Source organism: Prunus mume, linkage group LG1 (assembly GCF_029339155.1).
Source record: "Prunus mume cultivar Tortuosa linkage group LG1, ASM2933915v1, whole genome shotgun sequence".
NCBI classification, from domain to species: Eukaryota; Viridiplantae; Streptophyta; class Magnoliopsida; order Rosales; family Rosaceae; genus Prunus; species Prunus mume.
Window position 1 is genome coordinate 23,746,804 of NC_142698.1, and position 12,861 is coordinate 23,759,664.

At 36.5% G+C, this 12,861-nt stretch overlaps 1 protein-coding gene and 1 long non-coding RNA gene across 2 annotated transcripts; both read right to left on the reverse strand.

The window, feature by feature from the left end:
- Window positions 1-1,005: 1,005 nt before the first annotated feature.
- CHX24 (cation/H+ exchanger 24) lies at window positions 1,006-4,633 on the reverse strand. The gene is made up of 3 exons (XM_008239058.3): window positions 4,074-4,633; window positions 2,890-3,897; window positions 1,006-2,395 (listed from the first exon to the last, which is right to left on the reverse strand). The coding sequence occupies exons 1-3, from the start codon at window positions 4,398-4,400 to the stop codon at window positions 1,154-1,156; spliced, it is 2,577 nt and encodes an 858-aa protein (XP_008237280.2). The 5' UTR covers window positions 4,401-4,633; the 3' UTR covers window positions 1,006-1,153.
- An 872-nt stretch (window positions 4,634-5,505) lies between these two features.
- On the reverse strand, window positions 5,506-7,473 carry LOC148921365 (uncharacterized). The gene is made up of 2 exons (XR_016121939.1): window positions 7,056-7,473; window positions 5,506-6,339 (listed from the first exon to the last, which is right to left on the reverse strand). It is a non-coding gene; the product is annotated as an uncharacterized LOC148921365 (long non-coding RNA).
- Between the last annotated feature and the right edge of the window lie 5,388 nt (window positions 7,474-12,861).

Consider the following 12,861-nt stretch of genomic DNA (forward strand, 5'->3'; position numbering starts at 1 on the left):
TAAATAAAAAAAAACAGAGAGAGTAGAGAAAATATAAGGAAAAGAAAGAAAAAAAAATAGAGACAGGAGAGGAGAGAAGAGAGAAGGAAAAGAAAGAGAAAAAAAATAGAGAGAGAGAGAGAGAGAGAGAGAGAGGAGAAAAGATTGAAGGAAAGAAAGAAAGAAAAAAGAGAGATGACAGAAAACTAAAGAGAAGGAAAAGAAAGAAAGAAAAAAAGGAGAGAAGAGGAGAGGAAAGGAAAAGAGAGAGAGAAAAAAAAAGATGAGAAAGTAGAAAGAAAAAAAAAGAAAAGAAGAGAGATGGAAAAGAAAAAATATATATTATAAATATCAAAAGGCATATCATAAAATCACAAAGTTGTTTGTAGCATGGTGAATAAGATGTTTGAGAGAAATGAGGGTGGTATGGGTTTGAAACCCCTTGTGTGTGTGATGAAATCTCCATTTCTCTTCATTTTTTAGCGGGTTAGCGTGTATTACACGGGTTGACACGACCCGTTTAATAAACGGGTTAGACATGTATTATAGCGGGTTAGTGGGTTGACTCAAAATTCACCCGTTTATTAAACGGGTCAGAACGGGTTGACCCGAAATTGATCCTTTTTTTATCGTGCGGTTTGAACCCGCTAATTTCTCATGCAGGTTTCGAGTCGTGTCCGAAATTGCCACCCCTAATAAAAAATTCAATTAATGCTATGTATGACCCACTAGTGTAGTGATTTGGAGTAATTGCTCTCCAAGAAAAGGTCCGAAGTTCGAGTCCTAGCATCCGTGTAATGTGTGTGAGTTTAGTATATTATTGCCTCTCTCAATAGGAAAGGCCTTAAAAAAAACTATACTATGTATAAATATGTCATTTGGATATCTCCAATCTCTCTTTATAAAAAATAAAAATAAAAATAAAAAAAAAGGACAAGAGCTATGTTTTGAGTTGAAGTAGAATCACTATGTATGTATGTATGTACACAAATTGAGTACAATATTTGTTACAATACACATGGAAGTATACATGTAATTACATGTGAAGTCTACTTATGGACTCCCCTAGGTTCTATTCTACATCAGCTGGTTTGAATGTCCCTATTTCTCTTTTTTCATAGGCCATTTTCAAAGCTTTGATTGAGCTAGCTAGCTATGTGCACCATCTTCTGGTTTATGAGATACCAAACCCTAGTAACCTACACCATGGATTTACCACATCCTTCACCTTCTGAATAGGGTTACATGGAAACCCTCCACTTGACCGACTTGTACTATCTGCCCCTTGCCCTCTCAAAACTTGCTGTTGTACCACTAGCACAGAAGCAGTACCACCAAAATCATAAGAGGAAACAAAGTCCCCAATTATACCCAATTCATCATTTTCACTCCAATTTGATAGTCCTTCTAGAAGAACAGGATTGATCCCCTGTTTTCTCCCAACAATCCAAACATCATAGTTGTTGTTGTCATCACTCACTGCTTGAATGGCTGCTATTGTCTCTTCTCCATTCCTCACCACCACTTCTCTATAACTCACCCTCTCATTCCTCTCATTCTTAACCCAAAACCATGTCACCACCCCATCATCCATTTTCTTCTCCATCTCATCATCACCTTCAGAATTATGCGACAGGAACCGAATCACGGTTAGAGACACATTTAAATTCCCAGCCATTCTATCTGCATAACACAATGCCTCTCTAGCATCTGCCCCTCCCAAAAACAGCACAGCAAAATGTAGCACATTGTTCCTGAATGCCATGTAGGTATGCCTAACATGACCCTTGTCAACAAGAACACCGACTGAGCAAGGTGCATGGTTTAACACATTTGAATTGACAGATCTAACCCCAAGCCTCACAAGTTCTGTCAATTTCCCTCCAAGAGTGTCCAAACACTCCTTGTGAAAAGGCAATATAATAAGTGTAGCCTTCTTGACAAGAGCCAGATCACAAATGTCTTGGTACATTGTTCTATTTGGCACTATAGCTGTGAAGGGATGGATCTCAATACACTCACCTTTGCTTTCTTGGTAGTTCTTCAAGGCATTGTGAATTGTGTGGCTGACTGCATACTTTGAATCATGATCTTCTTGCTTTTCATGGTCTATCAAGACAGGAGAAGCACGGCCAACAAGGTCGATGAGGCGGAGAGCGAAGATCACAAAAGGAGTGCTTAGAGTGGGGTTTGAGATTTCAAGAAGGTTGATGAGGGCAGCTGTGCTGTCTTCATCATATATGCATAGGAGTATGCGAAGTTCTGAGTCTTCAGGAGGTGTGTGCTGAATGGTTCTTCTTTTGTGGACCTGGTATGGCCTTGTTGGGTCATAGAGGATGCTGATAAAGGGTGTGGCTATTGCAGTCCATGAAGTGATTGCTAGCACCATCAATGTGAATCCAGGAACTTCTATTATCTGTATGTATGTATGTATGTATGTATGTATGTATGTTCATACAAAACAACCAACCAGCAGAAAATGAGTTCAGAATAAACATAAACAAATCATATTGAGCATAAAGAAGATTAAATTAGTGGAGAATCCATACCCATTTTTTTTGCATGTAATGCTAGCTAGAGAAATCCCCCTTTTTTTTTCAAAGTTGTAGCGTTTGATGTGTTAATTAATAATTTGTCATAATAATTGATGTAATAAGTACACTTCAACTGTCACATCATGTGATCAGCTAATATAATTAAAAAATATAATTCCTTTGGTATTTTCTTTCTTATGCTTCCTAATAACTTTTTATTTACATGTACCACACCAATTAATGTTATATGTATCACATTTATCCATTCAGTTTTATGTAAATTTGATCATTTGATTGGTTCGATTATCAGAGAAAATAAGAAAAAAATGGATGGCATGTGGCTCTTCAACCATTTATGATATGCTAAGGATGTTACCTTTTTGTCCATCCAATGGAGGAAAACCACTATCTCCACCTGCCCTCTTAGGATCATGATGAAGCTGAGCACAACACCATCTCTGATTGGCAACTCAAAGAAGGCAGAAGTGATTAGGGTTCCAAGAAATTTGGACACATAGCCTGTCATAGTGATTGCAAACAAAGGACCCAAGCCTGACCAACCAGCAGAGCTCATGGCATTCACATCCACATAAAGCCCAACAAATGCAAATGAAAATGGCATCAAAACTTCCAGTATAACAGTCTCACTCCTCTCCACAAGTGTTGATCCAAGTGGAGGCCCATCTGGTATTGCCAACCCTAACCAAAATGCACCGTTTGCAATGGCAATTCCAAACATGTCAGCCAAAAACCCCATGATCAAAACCCCCAACAAAATTGCCATAACATAGGCCTGGTCCACTGGTTTCCCATCCGGGGTTATCTCAACAACTCTAGACAATGCTCTTCTGATCACAAACACAGTTAAGACCACAAAAACAACCAGAGAAATTAAGTACCAAACCACAGCCAAGGCTTTGCCCTCACCTTGCTTAGCTGCCTCAAATATAACCATGACACCAACTCCCATGGCATCACTGATCACTGCTATGGACAATCCCAGCCGTCCGATCTCTGAGCTTAGAAGGTTTAGCTCTTTTAGGATGGAGTGGAGCACAGGAAACAATGGTAGAGCCAAGCCAGTGCATATGAATCCAATGGAAGAAAGTCTTGCTAGTTCTTTGTCCATGGACTTGCGCAAGCTGAATGCCACAATTGATATGAATGTGCAAGGGAGGGCCACCCCAGCAATTGCAATGTACAATTGTTTCTTGCTTGTTTTTCTCACTAGAGAAAGGTCCATTTTCACTCCGGCCAGAAAAAAATAATAGGTGAACCCCATTGCTCCAATATTTCTCACTAGAAATTGGTTATCTACTGGGAACATAATCGAGGTAAATTTCTCGCTGCGACCTAAAATCGATGGTCCAATGACCATGCCACCCTAATTTAACGAAGCTAATTAAGTCAATTATAGATATAATCAAAACTATAATTCACACAAACCAATTAGGATTGAACTTATATATATATATATATATATTATGTGTATCTTATTTGAGAGATCTCTCGATAGAAAATGACGTATACATGTATATTATGAGAAGAAGAGGAACTTACAATGACTTCTGAGACAATTCTGGGTTGTTTGAGAGGCTTGAGAAGGAAGCGGAGGACACGAGTGGTGAGGATGATGAATGAGACCTCTAACAACAAAAGTGTGAAGGGATTTTTCATAGGGTTATCACCCAAAAAGAAGCCTAAGGTGGGTATCGGTCGATACTTTCCACAGGAAATTAAAGCTGGCGGGTAAACGAAGTTGAAATCTATGGACTCGTTGCCAACTTGAGCTTTCACGGATGCTGCCGGATGAAAGCCATTGGAACTACCATCCCAACCGCGGGTCTCGGCAGCCGGGGGATGGTAAACTGGGAATTCCCTAACCATGCAAAAGAGTAGCTGAAAACCCTAACCATGCAAATGTTGCAGAGAGAGAGAGAGAGAGAGAGAGAGAAGGCTAAAAGGGGTATGGACATGCGTTAATAAGGGGCATGAAGTTCACTTTGTTGTTTGGTTGACCATTTTTATCATAATTTCTTTTTTGTGAGGTTGCTGATATTCCCTTTAATCGCCCAAATTCACTTTCCTAGCTTTTTTCTTTTTAACTATCTACTTAATATAAAAATAAAACAGAAAAAGAAAAGTCTAAAATGATTTTCTTGCAAATTTTCTTTTACAACAGATTATGATATCAAAGTGCAACATGAGCTTAATCAAGTTAGCTAGAGCAGATATGCTCCTCACTATGCACCTAAATTCGAATCTCCCTCTCCTTAAATTATATTAAAGTAAAATATCGTTTGTATCAACAAGAACAAAATACTCGTGTTTCTTTTTAATATAGAGTTCATCTTACACTCACTCAACTTATAAAAATAAAAAGTATATATCATATTCATACAAACAGAATGTTTGAACGTTAAGCAATTGGTAAAGTTAATACAAAGTTAATCACTCGTTCAAGCCCATTGATCAATATGAAAAATTCATTTAAATTAAGGCCCAGTCCGAAAAAGAGCCTTGTCAGAGTTAGCCGGTAGCAATCCATGGCCCATTGTACAAACCTGCCATAACTTTGTCTGGTTTTGATTTATTATGATGACTCTATTCTTCATCTTTTATGTTTCTGCATGTGAAGTCTGAAGACTGAGGAGGAAAACGAATTAATACTTGGCAGGTGTTTTGGTGAGAATTGTCAGGGTACAAATTTATACAAGAAAATCCAGCAAGAGCTGACATTTTCAGACCATCCATCCTATTAAATTCATTTGTACTATATATAGGTAATATATGCTCCAGCAATGATGTGCTCTCACAAATTCAAAACTGGAATTTGGACCACCACTCCAGTTGTTTTCTTCTTCTTTTTAATATGAACTCAAAGGCGAGGGAAAAAGGTCTTGAATTCTCCCGGCATTATAATTGTGTGCATGCATAGAGATTTTTTTTTTCCCTGTAATTTAGATTATCGCTTGTACGGATACATCATGAATAATCATAATTAACTACTGAATTAGAGTACTTAAACATATTTTACATGGGGCAAATTGAGAGGCCAGGCTGTGGCACAAAGCTTGGTGGTGGGGGTTCCTGTTGAACCACATTACACTCGTATGATCTTTCTCCGAAGATGAAGATCTTATATCATAATTAGAGATCTCGTATATATCATATTGCTGAACCCTAAGCAAATAACACCGTTGGAGATCAAACTATTGCAGGTAAATTGGTTCCTTTGTCGCCTAATAACCAGACACACTTTGTACCCTAAAGTTAGATCAAGCTTCTCAGTACGCCGGAAACAATCCATCGCAGCCGTACACGTGGCGCGTAATGGCCAACCAGATGATTCACAGTGCATATTAAACAGAAGAATAGATCATTTACATAAATAAAAAATTGAAACCACGTATGAAACAAGTCAACTAGACCATCATCTCGTCTGCAATAGCAACAGCAACAGCAACATGAAAGCAACGAATTGCTAATTTACCCCCTTATTAATGCTTTTATTTTCTATAATTATATATAATAATAATAATAATAGAAGAAAGAAAAAGAAAGGAAAGCTTTTAATTTTAATTTTGTTGTTTTTAATGGAGGAATAGTGAGGATGGAGATAATGAGGCATGAATAGAAAAGAAAGGACGAGACCGTGACCTGAAAGGGAAGTTGTGGAGCGGTCCACATCCGTAGGTGCTAGCCTCTCCTCCATTATTGAAAAAGCTGCTCTGCAAAACGTTTCAGTTTGAACCATGAAACCCTAGCTACATCTCTCATCAGTCATCACAACTCACAAGGCGTCAAGGCCTGCTTCTGGAGAAGACTAGGGTTTCAGAGTCACACCATTAAAAAGCTGTCAGACTCATACCCCAAAAGTGGAATCGTGAAAATTGGAAAAAGTAGCACTTAAAAAAAAAAGATATGCAATGATTATAAATTTAAGCACATTAAAATTTTGGTCCATATCTCCAAAAGGCTAGCTTACTCTAGAGATATGACTAGGGTTTCGATCGAATCTAGCTATGCATAAATCATGAGACAAGTATTCGTCAGAAATCAACAAAACCCAAGCTAAACAAGAATTAAAGAGATTAATAATTATGTGGAATCCATACCAAGAAAAGAAGAAAGTGAAAAGGGGAAGATGGAGATAAGGAACCACAAAATCTTGTGAACAAATCTGGTTTCATACCCTTTAGAAAGAAATAGTTATATGTGTGTGTGTGTGTGCGCGCGCGCGCGCGCCTATTTGTAGTTGTTGCTTATGATGAGAGCTAAAACCCCAAAATCCCAAAATCCTCGAAATCATTTATTCTTGGAAAAATGTCCAAAATCTCCGGATGAGAGCTAGCTATAGATAGCTAGTTTAACCTTCCATGGTAGAGAGAAATGACAACAAGTAGCTAGGAAAGACCATAAATCGCTTATCTTTGAGTGATTACAGATGAGGGGAAAAGTTAAGAACTCAGCATTGACCTTGCAACGATCCCCTGATTAATGAAATGAAATCAAAACAAACAAAACATATAGTTTCATAACCTTTATGATCCTAGCAGGATTTTGCTGAGATTTGCAGCAGAGATAGAGAGAGATGTATAGTAAGAAGAAGCCATGAAACTCAGGATGGATAGCGCCTAAACAAATGCCTAATATAAATTAAACCATTTTGTTCCTGTGGCGCTATCCCTCCTGAGCTTTACAGATTCTCCCTTACTCAATGTTCAAATCTCAAAGCCTCCCATATCCAACAAGAAAACCTAAGCAAAAACCTAAGCAAGGCCGCAGAGGCTGTATATTGAAGAGAGAGAGAGAGAGAGAGAGAGAGAGAGAGAGAGCTCATCGCTTGGTGGGGTGGTTAGAAAAGCGAGCAAAGAGGGTGTATTTATAAGAGGGAGAGGGGACCTGCGGGGCACAGAGACTCAGAGGGTTTGCCTTCTATTGGAACATGAAAGAGCTTTAGACTAAGTAAAACCATTGAGTTTGTTGTGTGGAGGGACGGTTTATTTTACTTTATTTATAACTACGATTATTACTAATTATTTTATTTCTTTCTTTCTTTTTGGGTATGAAACTTTGAACATGACACTGCTTAATTGTTTATTGTTTCTTTATACGCTGCCGACTACGAGACTCATCCTCAATCGACGGACGTGGGATGGACTGAGGTTCTCGTACAATGTATGTACATACGAATCAACAACCTTTGTTTTCTCCACTATTGCAAACTTTCCCCAACCTAAACTTCAATTTTCTTGGCAAATACCTAGCTAGCGTCATCGCATATATATAGTCTTGTTTATAATTTCGATAAGAGTATTCGACTCACAAGGAAATGTCTCACTTCTATTAAAGAAATGACATATTATATCATCAATTAAGATAACACAAATAGTTTTATTTTTTACAAAATCGGCCCATAAATGCATACAATGTAACAAGGAAGGAAAAGAGTTTGAGAACCCCATCATGTAATTTTAGTTGATTTCAGAAAAGTCATCACATATTCCCCCTTATAAAAATAAAAAAAAATAAAATTTGCACCTTTAAGGAGTATATGATGACTTTTTTGACCTACTAATAATAAATCCATTTGTTAAAGAATATTATCACAATATTTTCTTTTTATAAAGAGCGATAATATTTTATTGATAAGAGGAATATAAACAAGTACAAAGCCACTTTGTTATCAAATATGAATAAAACTTCTCCAATGACCCAACGCAACAAGAAGTTAAATTGATATGGAATGAATTACGCACAACCCACAAACAAATTAAAAATCTCGCATTCAGCAACCAAAAGCATGTCTACTCAAACTTACAATACAAATCAGTTGTGCAACGACAGAAATGGCAAATCCATATCGAAAGCTAAAAACCAAAACATAAATAAAACTAACAAAAAAAACAAACTCCTAAAGAGTTCGTGACAATTATTAGACAAACAAACTCAAAAGCAGGATCACCGCTCCACATCCTCTCGCTCCATACCGACTAAACCGGAATCCAACGTAACCCGACATCTTCCCGTCATTGCAACTCCAAACCTATATTGAAGGGTGACAACTAGAGCCTAATTCGTGTGTACATGGACCAAAAGACGAAGGCTATCATGGCAACAACATTGTTTTAAACGGCTTATGCTTTCACACCACAAAACAAAATAACGAAGGGAAAAAAAGGGAAAATTGGAGGGAAAGAGAACATAGGAGAGGAGGAGAGGGGAGGGAGGAAGGTCGTTGTCCCCTTCGGGTGGCAACGACTAGGGTTTCTTTTCTTAGAGTTTTCTTAGGTAAATCACTTCAACATCAACTAAATGTCGCCAACTGTATTTTTCATTTTTCTTTCTTTTTTCAAATCAAGTAATTTATTTATTTAAACTTTTCATCTTCTTCATTGTACCCATTTGGCTGCCCTAATCTTCCTAACACCTCTGCCTCCAGAAAGAAACCAGGCCTTTGATTCAACAAACCCAACTCTGCAAATCAACTAATCAAGAAAACCCAAATGGATATTTTACTAGCTATCTAGATAATCCAAATTGATCCTTCAGATATCATATTCTTGATGAGGCTTGGAATTGGCAAGAGAAGGTTTTGATTATGAACCGAAAAGGGAAATAAGAATTAAAAAGTATTTCTTTGAATTGGTGATGGTTGGAGACGTGGCAGCCGGTGCGCCGCCGGTGTTGCTGATTCTGCAGTGATGGAATTGGGAGAGGAGGAGGAAGAGGAAGGATATGCGAATAGAGTAGACTTATTATTTTCCTATAAAGAAAAAGGCAAAACTCTTTTTTTTTTTCAAAATTAATTAATAAAAACATTTAATAATCTTATCCGACATGTCTTTTCCAAATAAGCTGTCATATAATGTGGTCAGTTAATGTGGTGAGTTAACTCTTAATTACCCCTCAACTTGTGAGTGGGTCAACCATTGTATCAATTGGTCAGACAAGTTGTGAGAAAATTTATACTTTTGGGAACGCCGATTATTTAATCGTCAAAAGTAATCATCATGAGTTAATAATCCCGATTAGAGTCTAATTAAGTCGGCCACATAAATTATGACTTTTCCAATCTTCCTTTGCATTGCAGTATCGCACTCAGAACTACCAAAATGAATGACTAAACGACCCGTTTTTCCATATCCAGCAATTACCTCAAGTTTAAGTGCTTTCAACACTTTATTATTGACATTTTTTTCTTCGTCTGTTTTTTAAATTCTGATCCACTGCTATGATTATGAGAAGACATTTTTCAATACTTAGATTCTGTTTTTCTCCTTTTTTTACCCCTTTTTTCTCTCAACAGTGGTAATATTACAACCTAAACTTTATTGCTCCTAGAAGGAATAAAAAATTACTATATTTGGTGGAGTTTGTTCCCTTGAAAAGCCTAGATGGAGGATTTGAGGGGGAATTAAGAAGAGCCTTTTGCGTGGAGAAAGACTTTTATGAAACGGAGATAACACTATTTTGCTTTTTTCAACTAATAACGCTATTACATGAGTGATAACACTTTTACATGGACAAAAAAGGCACCACAATCAGGAACAATATAGATCCCAATACAAATTTGTGTCAAAAAGAAAATGCAAGTGTAATTGATTTTATATAATTATACGTATATCTCTTAAATACGTGGCTACTTCTCGTCCCATAATTCTCTAAAATTTGTATTGACATTTCACTATATGTGTTTATCTTTTAAATACGCAATTAGTCTTAAATATGTAATGACCAAGATTAACTCATTTTACATAGTTGGCATGAAGTGTGGAATGAATTTGGACATCCTAAATTTAAATTTTCGAACTTATTAATTTATGGATTGTTTGTACATAATTCATGCTCTATATTCTGATATAATTATCAATATCGATAATAAAACTGCACAACTAACTGGACAAGAAGTGATTATTTTGTACGAATTAAATTTTCTCAGCAAGTCAGTGTTGCTCGCAAATTTTTCTTAGCTTGATAAAATAATACAAATAAATTAAGTTAATTACCAACGAAATCTAACTCATTGAAAAATAACTTTTCTAAACTAATAGTTTCATATTCAAATCCATACGAGACGTGTTATAAAACTCTCCCCACCTAACTTTGGGAAAAAACACTAATGGGAAGCAAAAGTTGCTTGCTTTTCACAACTTGTTTCCCCCGTCCAAGTCACCCCAGAGAAAAGAAAAGGGAAACAAATCTTTAGATATATGGACGTCCATTTGAAAAGTCTTGGTTCGGGTAAATTAAAATTGCACTATTTTGAAGACATGTACTAAAAATTGGTTTTACTGCAAGTGGGGCCAGTTTATTCTATGCCTCTATGCAACTCTGTTCTCTCTGGCTCTGTGGGACGTCTCGTTACTTGCACCCACCAGGCCACCACTATCAAAAAAACTTACAGGGACAGCACATTGTTATTTCCGATAAAAAAACACAATAATACGTGAAAAAGTTATTATAAATATTATTACATTATTGATTGAGAATAATAAAAAATATTATTTCTGTTACATGAGAATTTCTCAAGCACCCTAGTATACTCTACTTGTTCACCTGTGTCGATTTGGGGTACGGTCAGTTCACCAGGAGGATCTCCCTCCCAATTCGAAGTTTGCAAAAATACTTACTTGTAACGAAAATAATATTATTTTATTATTCTTAACTAATAATACAATAATATGTAAAAAAATTATCATATATATCATTAAGTTATTGATTGAAAATAGCAAAAAGTGTTAGAGTTTCTCTCCCACTACTGTCCACACCCACCAGACTACATAAAACAACCCTCACTGGGTTTGGTTTGCTTTGGTTTAGGGAGAGTAGTAGGTAGTACTCGCTAAGCAGACCCACCCACCCGCTCTCTTTTTCCTTCTCTCTAGGGTACATGTAGCAGCTCCACATGCTTTCTAAATACCTGGCTCACAAACCCATGCCTTCTTCTTTTTTGTTCTCAAAATTTACTTTTTTGTTTCCTCAATAGTTTCTATTTATTTTTTACTTTTCAAACTTTCTGGACTCTGCTGCCCAAAACGACACGAATACCCTAATGCAGTCTGAGACCTGCAATCAATTATAAACCTGAAATTTCTCCATTGGGAGAAACCAAAATCTGGGTATTTTGGTCATTAAGGCTTTTCTTTACAATGACTATAAAGCTGCTGCTCTGCTCTCCTTCTTTATGTGCCAGAGTCCGATTGACCACTGTGCCGAAAAGGTAACAAAATCCATCATCATCTCTTTCGGTTTTATTCACTCAAATTGAACTCTCCATTTAGTGCTCCAGGGAAAGGCTTTGGTGAAACAATTTAATGATCACGTGACCAATAATATATATGTTAAGAAGATTCACATGCAAATTAATTATACTTCAATTTAACGTTTCTTAATTTTATTAACAAATTCAGCGTCGCTATTTTCGACTAATTACAGACGGTCACATAAACAAATAATAACACATATCATATCTCGATTGTTCAAAAATAACAAAATAATATATTTCGATTTCACACAAATTGTTTTTTCTGGCGAATGACACAAATCATTATAATAATGAATCTCTATCCACCCATCTCAGCATCTCAGTTGGTTGCCGGAATTGGATTTGAAACTTGACTTTTTGACAAATGGAAGCACACACACTTCTCTATTGGTTGAAATGTCAATATTTATATTAGTAAATCTTGATCATTACATATGGAAGGATCAACTAATAATGAAAATGGAAGATTTAAAATGAGCTGGCTAGGGTGAAGGTTGGCTGGAGGCAGGACTTTTATTTAGAAGCCGCAGAAGGAGCAGCAGACACGGGTGAATTTTAGATCATCAGCTGGCATTATATTCTCATAACTTCAAAAGGTATTTTGACCAATTTAACTTTAGTCGGCAAGCCCTGCCCAGTTGTATTTGTGTGCCTCTGTCACATCAAACCTTATTATATATTCTCATTTTTATATATAATTTCCACGTGTGGGTCACGGGGTTCATCCCTAGTATGGCCCCCTTCCTCCGTTGCAGCATATATACCACTGACAGTTTGATTATACGACCCAAAATATATATTTTTTAATTTTACTCAAACCCAATATATTTTTTTAAATTTTATTCAAGCCGATTAATAATAGAAATTTCAATTTAGTTTGTTGCATTAACCATGGGTCTCGCTCACCAAAAATTAAACTACATATTAAAATACTATTACCTCTAAAATTTGACTCATTCAATGGATTAAGATGGAAATTAATTTTGCTCTAAACAATTGAATCATCTCTACCTAAATATTGTAGAATAATCATGAGAAAAGCGACTATAGGACCATATGGCTTCACGACGTTGAGTT

Bases quoted from the DNA above. Each gene is read 5' to 3' on its own strand.
- CHX24 (XM_008239058.3), bottom strand. From the start codon at position 4,400: ATGGTTAGGGAATTCCCAGTTTACCATCCCCCGGCTGCCGAGACCCGC. The intron at 3,898-4,073 runs GTAAGTTCCTCT...TCGTTAAATTAG, and splicing joins GAATTGTCTCAGAAGTCATT to GGTGGCATGGTCATTGGACC. The intron at 2,396-2,889 runs GTAACATCCTTA...ACATACATACAG, and splicing joins TCCATTGGATGGACAAAAAG to ATAATAGAAGTTCCTGGATT.